Source organism: Monomorium pharaonis, chromosome 1, assembly GCF_013373865.1.
Source record: "Monomorium pharaonis isolate MP-MQ-018 chromosome 1, ASM1337386v2, whole genome shotgun sequence".
NCBI classification, from domain to species: Eukaryota; Metazoa; Arthropoda; class Insecta; order Hymenoptera; family Formicidae; genus Monomorium; species Monomorium pharaonis.
Window position 1 is genome coordinate 40,191,371 of NC_050467.1, and position 20,911 is coordinate 40,212,281.

The following is a 20,911-nucleotide window of genomic DNA, read 5'->3' on the forward strand; positions in this document are numbered from 1 at the left end:
ATTAATCTTAAATTCTTCATATTAGCTTTATAGGAAAGTTAACGATACATAAATTTGGATATCATTTTGTTACTTATACACTATGCTCTATGTTTATTCATTCCAAGAAAAATACAAGTGGAAATTAAATCTAAACAAAATGAACGTGAATGAATATTCATAACGCGCTGCTAAGGTGCTATCCTTAGACACGTGTACAAGTATTTTAACAAGGTAAAATGAGATATCAATGTGCAAAAACACATCTTTCCTCTTTTGTCATTTTCTTCATATTCCAACAATGTATATTTACAAAATTATATCTTAATTATTAACAATATCTTTTGTTGCTTCTCTTGTTTAATTAATCAATAGTGATATTAATTAAAAGTAATGTTTCATTTTTTTTTATTATAATAATTGATTAAATATAGTAAACTAGTAGCAAATGTAGCTAAAAATCTAGCCGTTTAATATATGATATAATTCGCAAAAAAGTAATAAAATATCATGAATAAAACGATGAAGACGCGATGGTCTTTTCATGAATACGTAATTATATTCGCGCACCGACTAGCATAAAAAGTTCGTTAAACTTATACGCGATTTTTAATACGCGCGTTTGTAGAAAAATTTAATCTACCTATATTTTTACTAACATGCATGAAATGTCGTAATACTATTTTCAAAGAATTACATGAAGAAATATTTCATGGAATACAGCGACGAATGTTTCAGACGGAACGCAGGCTAGCAACGCTCGTGAAATTATGATAGAAAAATAAACTTTATGAAAATCTCCGAGAGAAAAAGATTTCACAAAAATAATATTACGCTGATACGTGTGTACCTCCAACAACATTTTATGTTAAGTACGTATATTTCATTAAATTTTACTATCGATCGGTTATATCGATAATCGCGCAAAGATTCTTCCACCTTTTATTTTATCAAGTAAAATTAAACGTGAAATAGCGAATTAATAAATGGAGTTTTCCTGCCATACACATTCAGTTCTCCGTGCAAATTGTGATTAAATACGGCAGAATACATTTATATTGCATGGAATAGAAAGATTGAATAAATACAGAGTTAATATTGTTAATACCAGCAAAAAAGGATATTGCAGTGATTTTATTGAAAATAGATGAATAGCTTCATATCCTGCTTTTGCACACGTTGTGCCGTATTTGGTTAAAAATATTTCGACGAAATTACATACGTACACATATTCGCGGAGTCGGTTACCTACAACATGCATGTGAATCGTACGTCGGGGAGAGATCGATAATGGAAAACAGGGCATTTAAAATATTTGACCGATGAAAACTGACGTTGTTAACATGTTTATCACACATAAATTTTGTCAAACACCGTTTCCTATTTGAATAAATATAAATGACATGAAAAGCATGCCCGTAATATAATGCTGATAAATATAATATATTTGTCGCTAACAGAAATTGAAAATATCAAATATCCTTTACAAACGTGTACATATACACATCTACATGTTTATTAATTATTTTATTAGTACCTTTTGTAAGATCATGAATATTTGTATCTTTATTCGGAATATTTTAAATTCATATTAAAATATTACGGAAAGATATCAGACAAAAGAAAATTAGTTAATGGCAATTAATAATCAACTTGAAGGTACATTTTATTGCTTTTATTGTAATTCATATTGACACGATCGGGAGGCAATTCTCTGGTACGAGAGACTGACTTTAATTAACTGGATTGTTCACCCTTGTCCGAGAACCCCTAATTATTCCACAGATGTAGATCACGATGTTAATCGACCCAAATGTTCCTCCCGCTGTGCGTGCCTTACAGCCTTTCGTAATGAAATATGAATAACGGGGTGAGAAAATTTCAACGCGAACTTATAATTCTGCGCAGAAAAGCCATTACGCGAGCGTGGGAATGAACGGAATTTAATACAAACGCGCTGTACGAGGTGGCGATTTTTAATGGAACTAATTTTTGTTTTCAATGTGAAACCCGAATTAAATCTATCTCGTTTAATTTTTTAATAAGCCTTTCTAGGCTCGTTCGTAACCTTTCGTCACGTTTAATCTCACACCGAAAAGCGATATTTCGCTTGCATTTCGTACGCTAAAATTTATCACCCGTTTTAATAACGTCATAGCAAAATTGCTTTTTTACGCTTTTGCAAAGCACTTTGTTATCTTGCATACAGATGCGTTAGAATTTATAATTAATTATCATGACACGTTTCGCGTGTTTCATGTTTCACAAAAGCATTTCTTATACAGGAAAATACGTGAAGTTATATAACACTATCTTCTATTTGCATATCAAGAAAGAGCCATGGAGTATGCTGTGCCTTTGAAAATAAGGTCAAGTATTTCGCGTGTAATATGATAACCGGAGAATTCCGAAACGGAGAATCACATTCTCTATTATTATCTGATTCATACAAGAATCTTGTGTAAAGAAATTCATATAACATTCGTTTCTACTTGATCTCTTACAATTTATACCATTATGATATAAAAATGCATGCATGTCAAAAAATTACATTCTAAAAATAGATTTACATGTGTTATACAATTGTGTTATGCAAATTAATACTTAAACTCATTAACTTCGTAAAGTTTTCCTGACTGGAGATTGCTCCGATTAAAATAAATCTTTAAAAAATACTTGTTTCGAGAGGCGTCAGAAGTGTCTGCTCCTGCATTTCTCGTCCGAGATTAATGATTTATTACCGACAACAAATTCTAATTGTTTCCCCGGGATTATTAGTACGTAATTTTTTCAAACAATTTTACGTTAAAGAATTTACACCGCACTGTTCTTGCTTTCATTGTGCATTTTGATTATATGCTGGCATTCTAGCTCGTTTTTTTTTACTCTTTGATGATGCGAGAAGCGATGAAAATTATCGAGGTCAAGAGAAAAATGGTAAGTCGATCCTGCCACTGCAACGTTGCTGTAGAACGAATGCATGTGGTTAGATCAAAGGATTTGCAATCTCTTTTTCAACCTTATACTTTTATCTTTACGCTTCCTTTTTACACGACGTTTGCACTGGCGCGATGCCCATATCACGAAAGCACAATGATAGTTCTTGAAGAGCATCTTGATCCTATTTGAGTTGACCAAATAAAGTAAAACATAAAACGATTCCTCAAAACGCTTTTTAACATTAGGGAACGTTCAAAAGTATCTTTTTTTTTTTACATCTTTGCGAGCTAAATTATGCGAAAAAAGCTGTAAAATTTTTGCTGAGACAAAGTCAATTTAAAATTGTTTAGAAAGTTTGCGACTAAAAAGAAATGCGTTTGTTCTTGCACTTTGTATAATTCATTTTCGAACTATCGCGACTTTAAAGTTTAAGAATCGACAAGAGAGGCTGGCGAGGCACGATAAATATGCAGCACTTCCTTTACGACATCTTCAACCGCGCGTTGAGGACGAGCGATTTGCGCTTGAATTTTGTGGACGAGCGCGTCACGTGCTCAAGAGGGCCGAGCAAAGAAAAAGAAAAAGAAGAAAAAGAGAGTAAATGGAAATTGAGAAAATCGAGAATCAGGCCGAGGTTCAAAATTTCTTAAAAAGTCTTAAGTTTCGAGAACGGGAAAACGCCACTGCGACTTTGCTTGGATAAGCCGAGCACCGCTTAATCGGTTTGTCGGTGCTAAACGCAGTATAAGTATGCCAACTATTCCACGAATGACCCTCTACAAATTTTCGGAATGTAATATCGTCCCCAAGACATCTGCCGGTATCGGTAGAAAAATGTCTTTTACAAGCAGATTTGCAAAAATTGCAAATTATTTGTTGCGACATTTGTAAATTTTATATTTAAAATTTAATAAAACGTGAGAATTCAAATTGGTTCTTTTTTAATACAAGAAATACAAGAATACAATTTAATACAAAATTAAGAGAAAATGCTACCCAATTTCGAAACGTATCTTTGTGCTAATAATAATTTTATATTAACTATTAAATGTATTTTTCAGTTCTATACAGATTGCGTGCCGATATGGTTTGTCGGACTTGAAACGCAATCATAGACTGAAGATAGAATTAATATCTCAAATTAAATTGAGCACCAATTTGATTACGATGCTACAAGCAGCTTTAAAAAAAAAACTGTAAAGAACTTGTCGCGAAAAATATTACTTCAGCCAGAAGAGATTGGCCTCCTTTAGTTCAGCACATTACGCCACTTTTACAGATTCGATTGAACAATATGCCGTATACTATACGGCATTTCTTCCTCGCGATCCACTTCCCGTAGTGGCTCGCTGTCAGCGACGCTGAAACGTACTTTCAAGTTTTTCCCTAAGCAATTTTTCTCACCGCCGTTATTCTATATATCAATGCCAGTTTCCGTGGCATAAAATCTTGTGCGATAAATTCCATATTTATGCAATCCATCCTCTGTTCAGAAATATAACTTTTTCGCTTTACAATAGTGGCAGGATACAAATATTTACGTAAACCGGGGATGCGAGCATAGAAAAGAACCACTGCCCCGTTGAATTCACTGATTTAATGTTCACATCCGGCTGCCTAGCGGTTGCATTATAACACTGGTGGGATTCTTGGGGTTCCGAGGGGAAATACTGCTAAAACGAAACGGGCGTATAGAATTTTATGTCCGTTTATATACTTGGGACGAAATGGCTGCATCTTGTATAAATTTATATATGTACGAAAGAAACTGGCAAGTGTCGGGCGCTTTTTCCCTATTACGTAATATTAATCTTTTCTCCGGCAAAATTTCTCCACGGTAAAGTACTCTCTTAATATTTAATATTATTAAGGGACACACAACAGTGACAGGTGTCAAGTGTATGCGAGTCGACGAATTTTGAGCACTCGAGCTTATCGAATTGTGCGTACACTTAAGATGAACAGACGCGCAAAACGCTTCTCCCTACGGTGATTGACACAGAAGCGAAGACGTGAATAATAAATGTGCGTCGCGCTAACGCAATCGAAATGTAATACGTGTCCTTCCTCCGTGGTGAAATAACATCCGCACATTTGCAGAGAATATTAAAAAACTTTTACAAAAAGTCCACTTATTTTTTCTTTGCCTTTTCTATTCCCTATTTTCTTCTTCACTATTGCGACGATGAATTTAACATATGACGATAAAGAAATACGTATATATGTAAATGTTATCTATAAATGTAATAAAACAGCTACTGCATAATAGAGTCAAGATTTACGAGAGATAAGTGTAAATCACAAGTGGCACACAATGTGCCGAAACTTTAATTAAGAGATTATAGCAATCAGAAGTCTTAGCTATTGTGTAAGTTGTGGTCGACACGGGTTCCCTATCAGGAGCCATCGATGATCGTCCACAGAAGGGCGACACTACTGCCGTTACGCACCCTTGACTTAATAGCTCTTTCAATAGCAGCAGCACCGAGTTTGCCAAGTGCACCGAGAAGGTGCACGCTGTATTTCACCGTCGCCAATTTCCGGCTCCGTTCTATGGAACCGCGGCCGGCGGAATCAAAGTCATACGCCCGGCAAGTCAGATATACGGTAGCCATGACGAGGATCGATAAAAAGACAAGAGAGAAATGGGAGATAGCATTCACTTGATGTAATGTAATATCGGGACAAAAAAAATCTGTATTAGACCAGCTCGCGCAAGCGACTTGATAAATGATGAGACCGACGCGCTAGGATTTTAGCATAAAAAGTCTGTCGTTACGATCGTTTTTTTTTTCTCTCATCGTTCTGATTAATGTAAAACTAATTTCTTATGATATCCACAGAATACATTGTATAATTAATATTTTATTAAAGAATTTACATGTATATCTAATCCGACTTAACACATTTCAGTTTTATCCAAGAGAATTTTTATCCCATTTTGATTAAAAATGCATCACTTTTTTTTGAAAATTTTCTCTGTTGTAATAATATATTAATATATTGATATGTATTAATATACTAATTAATTACATTAGGTATAGTGATTTTCAATCTAATTTTCAGTAATAAATGCGAATATAGAGTATTCCATCGACTCTCATTCATGCAATTGGGCAATACACAATCGCGCAATTACTGAACGTTGTAAACACGTCCATCGGCTCGTCGGCCAATATGAATAGAAATTAATTGAGGCCCGCGTCCGCGGATAAAAACGTTGGCCGCTACATCGCCGATGGTCAGTGGCGACGATGGGGCTGGACATTGTGACGACAATGCTCATTGTCACGCCTCGATAAATGGATACATGCGCCGTTTCGACGGCTCGCTCATCTCGCGAATCACTCGTTTCTGCAAATACTACTACCTAAAAGACGGCTATCGAGATATCTTGCTCTCGCAAACAATGACAAACGGCTACATTTATTATTACTATTAGCTCATAAATGTTTTTGTTATAATGTTAAAATTGAATTATAACCTTAAATATTTTACTATTACAATATATTAAATTTTAATGTTAAAATAAAAAAGCATTTGGAAGGGAGATTTATAAATTTTTAGATATTCGCAAATAGACGAGACAGTGACGTTTGCCTTATTCGATAGAATTTCAGACGTAATCTGTTTCCCGTACGCCAAAATTGATCTGCAATTCTTAAATGCTTCAGAGTATTAATACATTTTATCCGCGAAATTGCAAAGTGTGATTTGCATTGAATGCGCAGCCTGAAATAATGGAAGAAAAAAAAAAGCAATCTCTCGAGGGACGCGTTCGTATCGCCGTCGCGAATCGCATCTCGCTGGACCTCATTGTCATCTGACCGAGAAAGGGAGACGAAGGTAGACGAGAGAGGCAAAAGTAAAACCCAGCCGGTGTTGAAAGATGTAAAACGCCAACGCGGAAAAGTGTAAACAATAGGCTGAATCGCCACAAGGTTTTCATTGTCCAACGTATTTTTTTCTCAACAAAGTTTTTGATGCAGAACGGGGGATGTAGTCTGTCTCTGTGCCTTTGTTTGGGGGAGGTTTTTTATCTTTCAATACACTTTTTGTGTACATCACCGTGATTTATTATTACGTGATGAATTTAATGAAAGGCGTACTTTTTATTGATGTTTTTATATTAAAAGCACAAGGCAGGAAAATAAATTATTTGCGAGTCAAAAACTCCTTTTTCAGCTTCATTATGTGTGTTATAACAAATTAGCACAAAATTTTGCAAATGATATCAATAAAAATCACAAAAAGAAATATGAATAGTGTCCTTCATATATGAAATAACAAAATAATATATGTTGCATAAAAAATAAAATAATATATTGTAAAATTCGCTACGTAATTTATTCGTACAGCTTGGAAAACAATTTAGAAGATAATAATAAATTTATATTATTCAAGCTTAGGGTTGCCAAATTAACATTTTTTAAACTAGAACTTACGAGTCAAAAACCCCGAAATTTCTGTTGTAACCCCGGACATATACAAGAATACGTTAACTACACATAATAAATATTATCAAAGCCGCTCAATAAGTGGTCGTGCCATAAGAAAAAGCACGGTAAAGAAAATAAATAATTATGTGCATTGTGAAAGCAAATCATCAAGAAGTATATCTATATCTTCAAAACTCTTTATCATCAATGTTACTTATATTTGTTGTCAAAATATCAAAATGTCAAAAATACAAAATATGAAAATATTTGAAAATTCCGCGAATATAATAAATAAAATTACTCACCAACCCATGAATCGGTGATGTTTTCCCCGTTGCGTTTGCACACACTCGACACACGCGCTCGACACGATCGGAAATGCTAACGATGCAAGAGACGCGATCACTTTACACTCCGATTAACGACATCGGTTCGGTTCGACATCCCCGACGATGCCTTCCGCGGGGAAACTCGCTCTCGACCGACGAGAGGACGCGAGGAACGTGACGAGATCTCACTACCTCGCGACACTAAAAAGACGAGACACTCCTCGTTGCCTACGCCGGACACCGGCATCCCCGGCGATGCCTTCCGCGGGGAAACTCGCTCTCGACCGACGAAATCTCGCGGCACTAAAAAGCGACTCTTGCCGAATGGAAAAACATATAACATATTTATTTATTTATTTATTACTGTATACGTCCATAAAGATAAAACTGGTTAAATTTAATAATGTCCAACAAATTACAGAATTTTGTGGACATACACGTCTACACTGCAGCAATTATCTAATTGTCGAACAATGTGCAATTTAATTCGTAAATAATAAAAAAATATTAATTATGTACTTCTGATTATTGCATTGATTGTTACAAATGATTAAAGCACGTTATTAATTTTTGAGAGGGAGAGAGAGATAGAGAAAGAGAAAGTATGTGTTTGTTTCTCATAGATTTTATCATTTTCCACTTTTCGAGATTTGCGAATTATAATTATGATAATTAATTCACAATCGGTTTACGCGTTAAGTGTTTTGTTTTCCATGTAAACTCGATTATTCAATCTCCACTTCTCTCATGAAATTGCACAGACGTCAGTGAATTTTATAAAAGAGTGTTTGGGAAGCAACACGCGATGTCAAGCCTCTATAGAATTCAGTGATGCGATAAGTCGTTAAATCGCGTGAGTATCTCACATAACAGGTGGGCATGTCCGCTCACCTTAACGTTTCTTTTATGCGTTTCACGTGCCAAAGAATTTCCCCTAGTGACACGAAGACCCTGTGATAGAGTTCTCATCTTAGATTTTATCGTTCGCGCAGCACTTCGAACTTGTCGTGTGATTTTAAACTAAATTCATCATGTTTAGAACTTTATTTAAATGATACGCACACTTAATAAGTGTAAATATAATTATTTCTATGAACAAAATACCTGCACCGGAATATTATTTTTATTGTAAGTTACTTAAGATTAATGTGATTGCTTGCTAACACTCACAATATTATTTCTGTTTCAGGTACGTATTGAGGAAAATGCGAACGCTGTTAGCCGGTTATTGTTCAATTTGTACGTGAGTAAATCGTAAACTCGACATCTTACGAGGAACGTCATTCTGTCATTTTATCTCCCCCGAGATAATCTACACGGAGATTTCTATTGTCCGTGTCCTTTCTCATTTTATCCGCACTTTTGTTATGTTCCTATTGTCTTGCACTACCTACATACTTCGCCTTCCATTCGAGACGTTCGGTTCGATAACAAGCCAGAGCGAGTGGAATATAATGAAAGAATATATACAAGCTCAGTCGCCGTGATGTCTGGAGGAAAAAGCTGCGCCGTCAGTATCCACCGTAATGATAAAAGGGGGATCGCATCTCCATTGATTTGTGTACGTTTCTATCTCGGTAAAAGCCGAACGGAACATAATCTTCGCTGCGAGGCTACCAAGCCGCTTTAAGCAATGACTTTTCTCATACAACGCTTTACAATGCGGCTTGTTTCCATTAAGATGTATCACGCCCGCAACAATCAATCGTGCTACCATCGCCGAGGTAGTTCTGCCGTAACGAATGAGGAAGTTTAATGACGGCGCTATTACGTCAAGTGCCTTAATAACGTTTCGCTGAGACTATTCCCGTCGTACTTCGCGCTAATTCCATATCAAACTACCAGCGGGACTGAAGTTACCTCGGCGCGATTACTTCCCAAGAACAGGGAAAAATACTCACAAGTAGTTCTTTCGTTATATTTGTCGTTATATATATATACATCACGAGTTGGGAAGTACGCGTTGTACGGAGTCCGGTCTTTTTATCGACGAAACTTAACTTGTCGCACGATTTTCATCTCGTTTTTTGTTTGCGCTATTGCAGTTTGCGTTGTTCAAGCTACTCTCGTAACTTTTTATTCCAATCATACTCATTTCTTTCTATCCTTTCTTCACACACATACACACACGCGCGTGCGCGCGCGGATGTGCGCAAAAAAAAGAATATTGTAATTATTAACTTTATGATCTACATTACCTAAAGACTACATTCAATTAAAGTTGTCAATTAAAAGTCTGAATGTCCGTTAATACAATTGCATTGTCCTACCATTTCATAGTATTCGATAGACTACATACATCTTCGTCCGCGAAATGTTGGATGAAAATCGATGATCACACCTGACTGTAATGGATATCCCAATTTTATTGCGTTTATTGGTTGAGCTATCATTTCTTTGTTAGCAGTAAAACAGATTGATTGCATTTCGCGAGTTTTTGAATTGTCAGTTAACGATCCTATTCTGTGTGGTGTAACTCCCTTTTCTTGTTCTCCTAATATAACTGCTCTAACGAGAATATAGATACTTTATGATGATGTGTTAATATTAGGGGAGCGACAGCTTTCCCCAAGCTTTGTCAATGATACGAACTTCTATTGCAACATGTCGGAAATGTGTGACAAATGAAAACTCGAGAATCGTTGGATGCTTAATACGACAACGGTTTCCTGTACGTGCGGTTTGCTTAATCGATACCTGCATCAACCTAACTAACCAAAAATCATTGACGACAAGTTGCAAAATAGATGAATGTCCCGCGTGCAAGCACGGTCTCGTGTTTGGTTCTTTCCAAATAAACAACCGCACCCATTATACACCGCAATACACAATTGTGTGTGTTCGTCTACGCGCCCTGGAAACGTATGTGGAAACTCCGATAACTATTTTATCGCACTGCGGCCAGAAATGACCGACCAGAGAAATCGTTCGTTATCATCGAATATTGCATTCGTGGGCGTTCTCAAAGGAGAACTACGGACTAAGTCCACCGCCATCGGTTCCATTCTCGCAATCGAGTTCTCGAGTCCCCGCTGCACCGGTCAGGTCTCGCCGGTGTGACCGACGTGCATTGTATAACGAACGGACGCACGTTCCACCTGCAGAAGAAGAAAGCGCATAATAAATCTCCCGAGCTTTCCGCCAACCATCCGGTTCGCACTGCCGGCTCTCCTCGAGTGTGAGAGCCCGCGGAAAATGAGATTTCCCCGTGGCGCGGGGCGCCTCCCCCCGCGCTTTCAAAATTCAAAAGGTGCCCTCCCCGCGACACTTCACTTTGGGAGAACGGTGGCTGGATGGCGAGCATGAAGAGACCGAGGCGAAAAGTCGGACGAGGAAAATCAGTTCGTGCTTAGCGGAGAGAGAGAGAGAGAGAGAGAGAGAGAGAGCTCCCGACGGCAACCCGTGGCACCTTCGAGGCGAAACTTGTTGGCTCTATGGCTGGCTTCGCTATTGTCGTACGCAAAGAAAGACGCTCGCTTTCTCGTGTCCTCCGCAAATATACCTATGCTCTTTCTTATGCGTTGCCCCCGTTATTTCCTTGTGCTTATCTTAACAGCACCAGGCACATTGTACATTCCCTATAGTCGAGAACTTTGAAGTTATTTCAATTCTCTCAGACATTAGTCTATACTTTATTTAATTGAATATAAAAAAGTATACTCTAATGTTTTCAATTAACAATATTAATATTAATGTTATTATTTTTGCTCCGAGACAAACAAGATAGAAATATATTTCCAATGAATTAATTTTTAAAGTTCTTGTTTTGCTATGAAAAAAGCTTTATGGCACTGCTATCATTTTCATTGATTGACGTTTCAATAAAATACTTGCCATTTGTATGGAAATGGAATAATGTGATATAAACTAAATCTGCGTGAAAAATACATTTTCATAGAATGTCTGGTCTAAATTTATGTACATTTTATCATTTTGATTGAAAAATCTAGTCGCGGTTTTTATCAAGCTCTACAATCCGTAATGCATAAAATAATAACGGATGAAAAAAGGATAAGAAGTATACATATTCGAAACTGATACTATATTCCTCCAATGAAAACAAATATCTTTATTAGCTCGTGACGATAGGAAAGAGGGAGAGTGGCTGTCGATTTCTTCCTCTTAGCAGAAAGGAGTCTACACATTAGTAACAGAATGTCGTGCAATTTGTCTTGATATCTGTCTCGAAAAGAACAAAAGTGCAAACAGAAAGAAAAGTGTATCGTTTCTATTTCAAAGTATGTCAATGTTGGTTTCTAATTTTTTAAGATGCACATTTTTTTATCATTTTTGTGTATTTTCTAGTTGTGATTGTTAAGAGATATACGTAATAAAAAAAAGACTTGAAAAAAGGCTTCTCACAATGTATGGATAAATTTGATTACGAAAATGTTTAATATGCAAAATGTAAAATGTACAGATTTCCGCATTATATTAGTTCTTTTTATCATTGGCGATTGATCTGTTTTTTTTTTAATAGACAAAATATTTATAGCAGCGATATATCTGATTATATATATTAACAGTTCTTCCAAAAGAAATATAAATGTCTTACTTTATAAGAATATGATTCTCTAATTTTTCACATTATAATATTGTTATTTTAATAAGAATATTACTTTGCTTGATTTACTATTAGAATTGACATGGTTCTCTTGGGTGTATTTCCATGTAGTATTGCGTCTAATCGTCTTTCTATGAACAATCTGTGCGGTTGCTTGCTTTTGTTTAATAAACGTAATGCGGATTATACTGGTTTTGTCTAACGAACGTAATGCGGATTTCTGCTCTGTGTGTTTGTGTGTGTGTGTGTGTGTGTGCTTGCCAAGATCTCATCCCTATCTGTCTTATAGTTCAATTTCGCTTTGATCATATTTGCATATTTATTTATATGTCCATATATTCATTCGATTGCGGCAAACCGCAATAGCGATTTGTATATCGATGACAATATAAATGCATTTCTCATGGCGTATACAAACTTGATGCATAAAACTTGTGGTTTATTTTTATAATATGAAAAATCAATATCTTTTTTATTCTTTTGTAAAATGTTATTTTCGTATAACTTAATATTTATACATTTGTGTTTAGTTCACGTACAATTGTTTGATATATCTATATTTCACTGACATATGCTGTAACAACTTCTCTTAATAAAGTATTTATATATATTTGATGTCACTCTATGCAATTTATTCATATACTTAGGATTAACGCACAATAATGTAAACTGTTTAATGAAGTTTACATTCATGTGTGTTGGATATTAATTCATATTGTTTCATGTGTCAAACATAATAGTTTAAACATAATAAAGCGCTTTTTGCATGACGAAGCAATTTCAGTAACGAATAAATTTTCGAACTTTTGATCAACTTGTTGCATTCAACTCTTAATCATTCCTCAATTTGCTATAATACGAAATTTTATATCCTTTCTTTGTGCAATAGAGTCACGTTTGAACTGTTATTATTAGACATTTTTAAGTTCTTTCAACATGTTAGTGCGACAGACAAATTTACAATGTGGGGCGTGGCAATTGCATAAAGTAACGGTTAGGTAAAGCGGCGCACACTTTCGGAAGTGGGGAAATTTATAATCTAAGTCCCGCCATATATTAGGCAAAGTTACTTCAAGTCGTAAACGTCGGAATATATCAATAGTCGAGCGATCCGTGTGCGTGTGGTCGCGCACGCGCACGTAAAGATGCATTTTGCATGCATATATACATGTAGATCAAACCTTCCCATAGTAGTAGCAACCTCCGCCGCAGTTATCGGTGAAATAATTTTAGCTGCTCCAACTCCGTTTTGCCTTTCAGCGGATTAATTAGCCCTGATGCGTACATGACAGATAAAAATTAATTGCGTTTTCATTTGCCAACATTTTTTTTTCATCACACAAAAATCCTTAACGCCACAAATATACGATATTTTGTTACTTTACGACTTTTGTTAATCAACAAAATAACATATAAAATTACTAATTAGAAAATATTGCGATTGATTTAATCAAATACGAATTATATATAAGGCATCTGATTATTCTTTGTATGTTAAAATTACATTTTTATCTTAAAGTAGAAAAAAAAATTTATAGCCAAAGATATTTCAAGAGAACAAACGTACAGTGATTTTCACGGTATTTGTGACATTATTATTCGTGGTAATGAATTATTTTCGCAAATTCAACGATAATACAGTGGCAGGAGGCCATAAAGTGTAGAGGTATATATTACGTAAAATGGTATAGCGTGTCGTACATTTATATGTACTATTTTCTATCGATCCGCCTCGCGTAAGCTTTTGTTCTCGTAATTAACTACCCTTTCATTTGGTGCACCGTTTCAACCGACAAACCAGTAACATTTGTCACAATGATACTGAAACTTATATCACGCGCGCCCGTATTTCGCTATCGATCGGCATAGCCGTGATGTATGCGTGATCCTAAAAAACCATTTCAAGTGCGAGCTACATACATTTCAGCGACATGCTGCGAGCTTCAACAAATCTCCATGTCCGACACGAGGAAGAAACTTTCATCGTATTGGTTTGGAGGAAGCAGTGTTGAATGAAAGAGGAATTGAATTCGAATTCATGCCGCGGGATACAATATGCTATTCGTAAAGATGGGCCCGCCTCTATCCCGAGAAAAGAATTTTGCGACGAGTTTTACATGCCTGCCTCAAACAGCGTTTGATAGGAAAAAATGAGATAAGACGGAAAAGACTGTCTACTAGATATGAACGTTCCTATGAGACTAGCTTACATTAAAATCAAACATGAATTGTGTGAGCGTGGATGTATGTGTATAATTTATGGAAGATATTAAACGGTTATGTAGTATGATTGAACAAGTTAACACTTTTAATACAAAGTTGTTCCGTACACCGTAATAGTTCGCCTACGTAAAATCGATTTTCCATTATTGCAAAATGTCCGTGCACGATGCGATAAAGTTCATAACTACATAAGGTTTAGTTAGTGCCTTGAGTAATCAGGCGATAGAAGATCGGCTAAACACTCGCCCATATGAATTTCATATCGTGGATGAAAATAACGGTGTGTCGGGATAGAAATACGGAGTAATTAGTGGAAAATGTTTCGCTAAGCGTGGCGACGGTGACCTTATCTGCTCGTAACAGGCACCAATTATCGACTTAGCGAAAAGAGCACTGACCAACAGCTTACCTGTGATTACAACAGTTTATAGCATAATTACCAGACTTGTGAAGACGTCGTGCGCGACAAATATGACATCGCAACTATCTTCATCTCTATTTTGAAAGAAGTCTTACAATTTGAAATAGGGCAACTGTCCGAATTAGAGTCGCACTTTACATAGTGCTGGTTGATTTAGATTTTTCTTTCATCACTAAGTAGTAATATACACAATAAAAGTAACAAGCTCGAAAGCTAATTAATTATTTACATATAATAAAAAAAACAAAAATGTAAAATAAATCTACTGCCAAATAAGTATTCAAATTGTATTTCAAATAAAATAACTATCATAAGCATGTTTTAGATAAACCATATCTGAAAATTTATTTTAAATTGCTTTATTGGATATAAACGACACCAATCACCGTATTATTTAAGTGTTGTATAAATTTTTTACTGTTTTCCTCATGTAAGGCGAGAGAAAACAATCTAAATAATACAAGTCACGAACCAATCCATTTGTAGGCTAAAGTTGAACCGTTTTTAATTCAAGTGAGCGTGCTTATTGTTCCTTCTCGTGTTCAAATGTAGAGAAATCTTTTGGTGATTAAGACATTACGAGGGAAAAGTTGGCAAACTAAATGACTAAATGGTTGTGGTAAAATAATTGTTTCTCAATTATGTACTCTCCTTCTTCTCTCTCCCCCGTTATGCTCGCTAACGGGTTACTCTCAAAATTACTCTTCTATGTGAATAAGGGAACGTGGGCCGTGAGACGGGTTCCCGGGCGTGTCTCCCGGAAGAAGGTTCTTTAACCACTTACCACCTCGCGCGATAGACCGCGACCATTAATTCCACGACTTCTCTGGCGCGACTCTCCGAACTTTATTAAAGCCAATTAAACCGACGACACGAACTTGGGACGAACAGTTGCGCCGATGGAATGTACCGTAAATGCAAACTCACAATTTGTCGACCTGGCATACCTAATCTCTCGGGATATCCGTCGTAAGTTCCCCCTTCGTGATGCACGAAGTCAGTCGGCATCTCGCGAAAGTTCGTTGGAGGATATACGGACCATTTATTTGTATCACTGCTACGCCGGCATGACAAAAGCTTGAGGAATGAACGTTCTAACTGTTTCCAGTTGATCGGAAAGAGTAATGGAATACATTTTCATGAGATCTATATGTAATATGCAATTTAAGCATTAGTAACTTGCATTCCTTAGTAATAAATTTAAACGGTACATAAATTATTTAAGAGAAACTACGATAATTACTAATAATATAATTTTGTTTCACTAATGATTTTCGAGATAAAAAATTACGAAAAGAAATAGATGATCAACTATGCAAATTAATGTTACGAATAATTAATTTAAAGAATGAAATTAAATTAAAAGTTAATTCATTCGTCAAATAACTCTCTGAATCGCATAGCAGTAGAAAAAGTCAAAATAGGTCAGACGATTGTATGTAATAAAGACGCGAAAGAAAGAGGAGATAGAAAAATTCTATAAGAAGGAAAGTACGTCAGTTTAAAAAAAAAATTCTATGGGAATTGCGATAGAGAAATCAATAAAGAATATAAGGGAAAATGGGACAATAGAACAAAAAGAGAATAAGCGAGCTACAAAATGGAGATTTCGGGATAAAAGCAAACCATTGTACTACAGATGCAGTAGCGCAAATCATAGACGATCGTCGAAAACTCGAAACCCCGTTCGTAATAGGAGCGCAATTCGCAAACCAGACATGTATAAGATTTCACTCGCATTACAATTTCAATCCCCTTGGCTATCAAATCCAGACAAGAGACGTATGAAAGAATGGTCCGTATTTTAATTATGAATTTAACACTGGATGTATCCAGCCCATTTTCATCTTATGTTAATTTCTTATGTTAATAATTATAATCTCCATAACATTTTTATCTTCATCTCTGTAAGCTCGCTAATTATTATTGCCAACATCTGCCAACCTAGAATAAAGCTTTCTTTTCTAAGCATTTCATAAGAAACTTCAGAAAACGTTTGCATTAAGAACATCGCAAGCGATTGCTGGTTGGATCAACGCATTCATCCGCTTGAATATCCAACCTAACCATGCCTGGCGTAAAAATCGCCGCTGGCGTTATGCCGGGTCAACGGCGCGAGGCGACAGATACGCGATGAAGAAGCGTGAGACGCGTAGCGAGCACACGGACGACATGAGAAATAAAGAATGCGATAAAAGAATGCGATAGAGGATAGAACGGGGAAGAGTTTGAGAAGAGAACGGCGAAAGGAACGAAAGAAGCGTAAGAAGCGGGATGACGAAGAATAAGACCGAAGTACAGCGCGTTGGTCGGTAGATATGGCCGGGGTGAAACGGCGAATAGAGCCTCGTGAGCGAGAGGATGGTTAGAGGGGACGAAGGGAGGTGAGAGAGTTCGCACGAGGGGGAGACGAAGGGGGAGGGGGGGAAAGAGAGAGAGAGAGAGATGGTGGATTTTGCGAGAGCGTCGCGCGAAGGGGCCGGGGGTGGCGCCGCGGGCCGCGCCGTCGCCCAGCATCCCTCGTTTCCACCCGCCCACTCTTGTAAAGGCGCACCCTCACGCCGAGAGTATCTGGTAGTCATACGCTGGCCCGTTGCGAGCCCGCTGACGTAGCTGCGCTGTTCTCGCTTCCCAGTGAGTTACGTCGAGGTTTATATGCGTTACGCGCGTTACGATCTGATCCAGGTGCATCCGCGAAGAGCTGTGACAGTAGATCTCGTCGGTTAGTTCTCCGTCGTCGCTCAACGTCATTCATTCACGTCGTAAAAACGTACGCGAAAGGTGCGGAAAGCTTCGTCGTGCAATTCATTGCGATTGTTTTCTTCGAAGACAACGAGTACATCGTCTTTGATATTCGGCAGAATTACGGTAGAGTTGAGGTGGCCGCGATTGCGGTTAGCTCAAAACCGGAGCGTTTGATATATCAGTGTACTTCAAAGCTGACTATCCGGCTCACATGGTCCGTGTTTTGCTTCTGTGATTACCTCGCCGTGGCTCCCTCTCGACCGCTTCCGCTCGCGGCGACGAGCTACCATCGTGTCTAAAGCGCGCGCTTCCCGACCTCGTGTGCGAGGTCCAGCGTGCAGTACGGCGCGAATAAGCTCGTGGCATATCTCGCTGACGCTCGGAATGCTCGGGCAACGGTGGCGCTTCCAGTGAGATGCTCGCCGATAGACGTAGTAGCTGTAGGATCATTGACACGGTCTCCGAACCCCTGATCAACGACCTGGCTGTCATCGGCAGCGGGGACGCGTTAACGTCCAGCGTCTCGAGCGTCCCCCCCTCGTCCGGGTGAAATCGTGTGATTGACGTTATCCCGGGCCGGTCAAACCGTTGTAATATCGAGGATTCGCGCCTCGTATTGCATTTTCCATCATTTTCCCCGTCTCTGCCTCTCGCGGAGCGGAATATCCGCGGAAATGCGACGTCATTGACGGCATTAAATCGACGGCACGACCGACGTTTGCGACGTCAGGCGCGTAAAGTGCATTGAACGACTTCGTGATCACTTACGTCGTGAAGCGTCTTACGTAAGGCGAAGTAATAGGATAGAAACGGTATTATTGAGAAGAAGGGGAGAGAGAGAGAGAGAGAGTGAATTTACTGTTCTAGACAAGAGCTTGAGATCTCGTCGTCGCTTGAGATCACCTCGGAAGATCAGTGTTACGTTTTTTACGAGACTGTTCGAGACGCTCGAAAAAACCAGCGGCAATCGAGCGGAGAAATGGATACGTTCCTGATTATCGGTATCTGCTTCTTCTGCTACGAGATGTGCGATTTAATCAGACGGTATACCACCCCGCAAGCGATAGAAACGCATTGCCCAGCGGAAACGACCGCCAAGGCGCTGCCCTCGCAAAAGATATATTCGATATCTCGCAAGATTCAAGGACCCCGCGCCTGTTGCCCGAAATAGATCGTCGCGCGTCCGATTCCAATACGGATATAATTTTTATCTACCGAGCCGTATAACAGCCGTTAGTGTGGGAAACGCACCGATCTGTGTGAACGTGGGATCTCTTCGTTGGACCTCAAACGGACGTGGAATTCCGTCGGGCCGAGCCGGGGCGAATGGATAGCCGTGAGAGATGGATTTACAGTTCCGCGCAGTGATAACAGACGCCTGTCCCGGAGATTCATGATGTTTACGGAGGTTGGAGGTAGCGGCGCGATCGATAATGATTTGTCAGCTGTTACGCCACCTGGAACGTAGGCCAGCGAATCGATCAGTTCTTAGGTGACAAGTTCGTAGAGGTGGTACGACCAAAGTCGACAGCAATTCGCGAATCGTGTCGGCAAACGTGTCGCTTCATTCACAAATGTTCCGAACGAGATAAGGCGCGCAACGAGTGCTCGCAAATCGACAGAAGACACGATGGATAGGATCCGTCGGGCTGTTTTATTACACGCAAGCAACCAAACGGTTTGCTGGCGCGACTTGTTGGAGTAGTTACCGATATTATTTGATATATTCGCGGATGTGCGCGAATATCGACGACGCTGTGATCGCTCGATTGATTCGCGGGTACGTAAAACCAGCGGTGGCAAAAATTCGCTCGAGCGAATACCAGTAGTTTTCTGAAGCTACAGCGCGTACGGTGTGCTGTCGTCGTGTCAACATGGGAAACAAGAGGTAGTAGATCGTCGTTAGGCTTTCGCGAGAGCTGGTGTAAGTGATATCGATTAGGAACGTCGCGGCCGATAGCTCGCCACAAGAGTGAGGGAAAAGCAAACTCGCTTGACGAACTCTTCAGTACGTGCCTGTGAATGCAAACTTTAGCGTTGGACACCGAACGTCGTCGATGCGACCGCACCAAGCCGCGTTGCATAAACAAGAAGTGAAGTTTCTTTTATGTACCCCAGTTAAACCACAGTCGTGAATAGTGGTGCTTTATTCCTCGAAGTATAACACATTCGAAGGAAAAGGGGTGAAAAAGCACGCGCCCGATTTATACGTCGTGATTGACTACGTTCACTGCCCGTAACTCAATCTTTACGTCCACGGTAGTATCAAAAAGTTTCTGTAGAAAGTAACCAGCCTCCCTCGCGGTTGGCGCAGAGGGGCTACGTCATGGCGCAAAAAAGATTTGTCGAAATCAAAAATTAAGAGGGATAGACTGATAATTTCAGAAGTGTTAACAAATGAAATTAGACTGCAGCGTTATTATTTATATTTTGCAGTTACCTGCAAGGTGCAAAGGTCCAATTTACTCTTTTAACAAAAGCGTGTTAAATAAATAAATTAAATTGAATATGCTCACACAGCGCGTTGCCATTAGCGAAATTTTTTTCTGGAAACGGAAACGGCATCTGCACTGTTTTTTTAACTACACGTTTAGCACAAAAGATTCAACAACATCAAGCGAGGACGTCGTAAATTAAACTACGATGTGTTTTCTGATACCGTACAACATGATTCATGATGCATGCGTCAAAACGCTTTCCGACCGATCGTGAGTGTTTCTGATCAACCAAAGTGGAATTTCTCGTGCCGGAAGATTTAGCGCGAGGACACGAAACGAGAGTCGGTCATCAATGCGACAAAGAAGGGGAGGACCATGAGTAATGTTCGATACTACTACCAGCACCAAAGTTCGGCGTTCCGACGCCACAATGCTCTCGTGACCCCTTTTTGGCCGATAACCCGAGAGAGATCGAAACGAGAGATCATCGAAAACTAGAAGACATGGACTCGCTGGAGCGTCTAATGAGTTCCCGTTCTCACCCGGCTCTCACGGCAGCCACGCGATCGCAGAATGCCTTTGTACGGGCTAACCTCTGCTCCGTGATAGGCCGTAAAGGACGACACCTCAATGGAACCTTTTGTTTAACCGGAGACACGATGGAAGGCATCATACAGTGCCTGGTCTTCCTCAAAGCTTTTTCGGTAAGGCATTCACATCTGCCTCTCCTACGTTCGCGTATTCGCTCATGTAGCTCGTTTAGTGAATCTTTGATTTTACTTTTGTGTTACAAGATACCCTAGAATATTCCCTTCTTTTCGATACGTTGCCAT

At 38.6% G+C, this 20,911-nt stretch overlaps 1 protein-coding gene across 10 annotated transcripts in view; it reads left to right on the plus strand.

Annotated features, from left to right (window-relative positions):
* LOC105831026 (neurobeachin) overlaps positions 1 to 20,911 on the plus strand; it is a 348,598-nt gene that overhangs the window by 121,054 nt on the left and 206,633 nt on the right. For 3 of the 10 annotated variants that reach the window (XM_012670846.3, XM_012670848.3, XM_028191283.2), the window contains exon 1: positions 17,386 to 20,782. The exons of 1 other annotated variant lie outside the window; for it this stretch is intronic. In XM_012670846.3, coding sequence (XP_012526300.2) covers positions 20,582 to 20,782 — 201 coding nt within the window. In that variant the 5' untranslated portion in view covers positions 17,386 to 20,581. Of the gene's footprint in view, positions 1 to 17,382; positions 20,783 to 20,911 lie in introns of those variants that run through there. 6 more of the 10 variants (XM_012670851.3, XM_012670849.3, XM_012670853.3 and 3 more) reach the window with 4 other exon arrangements.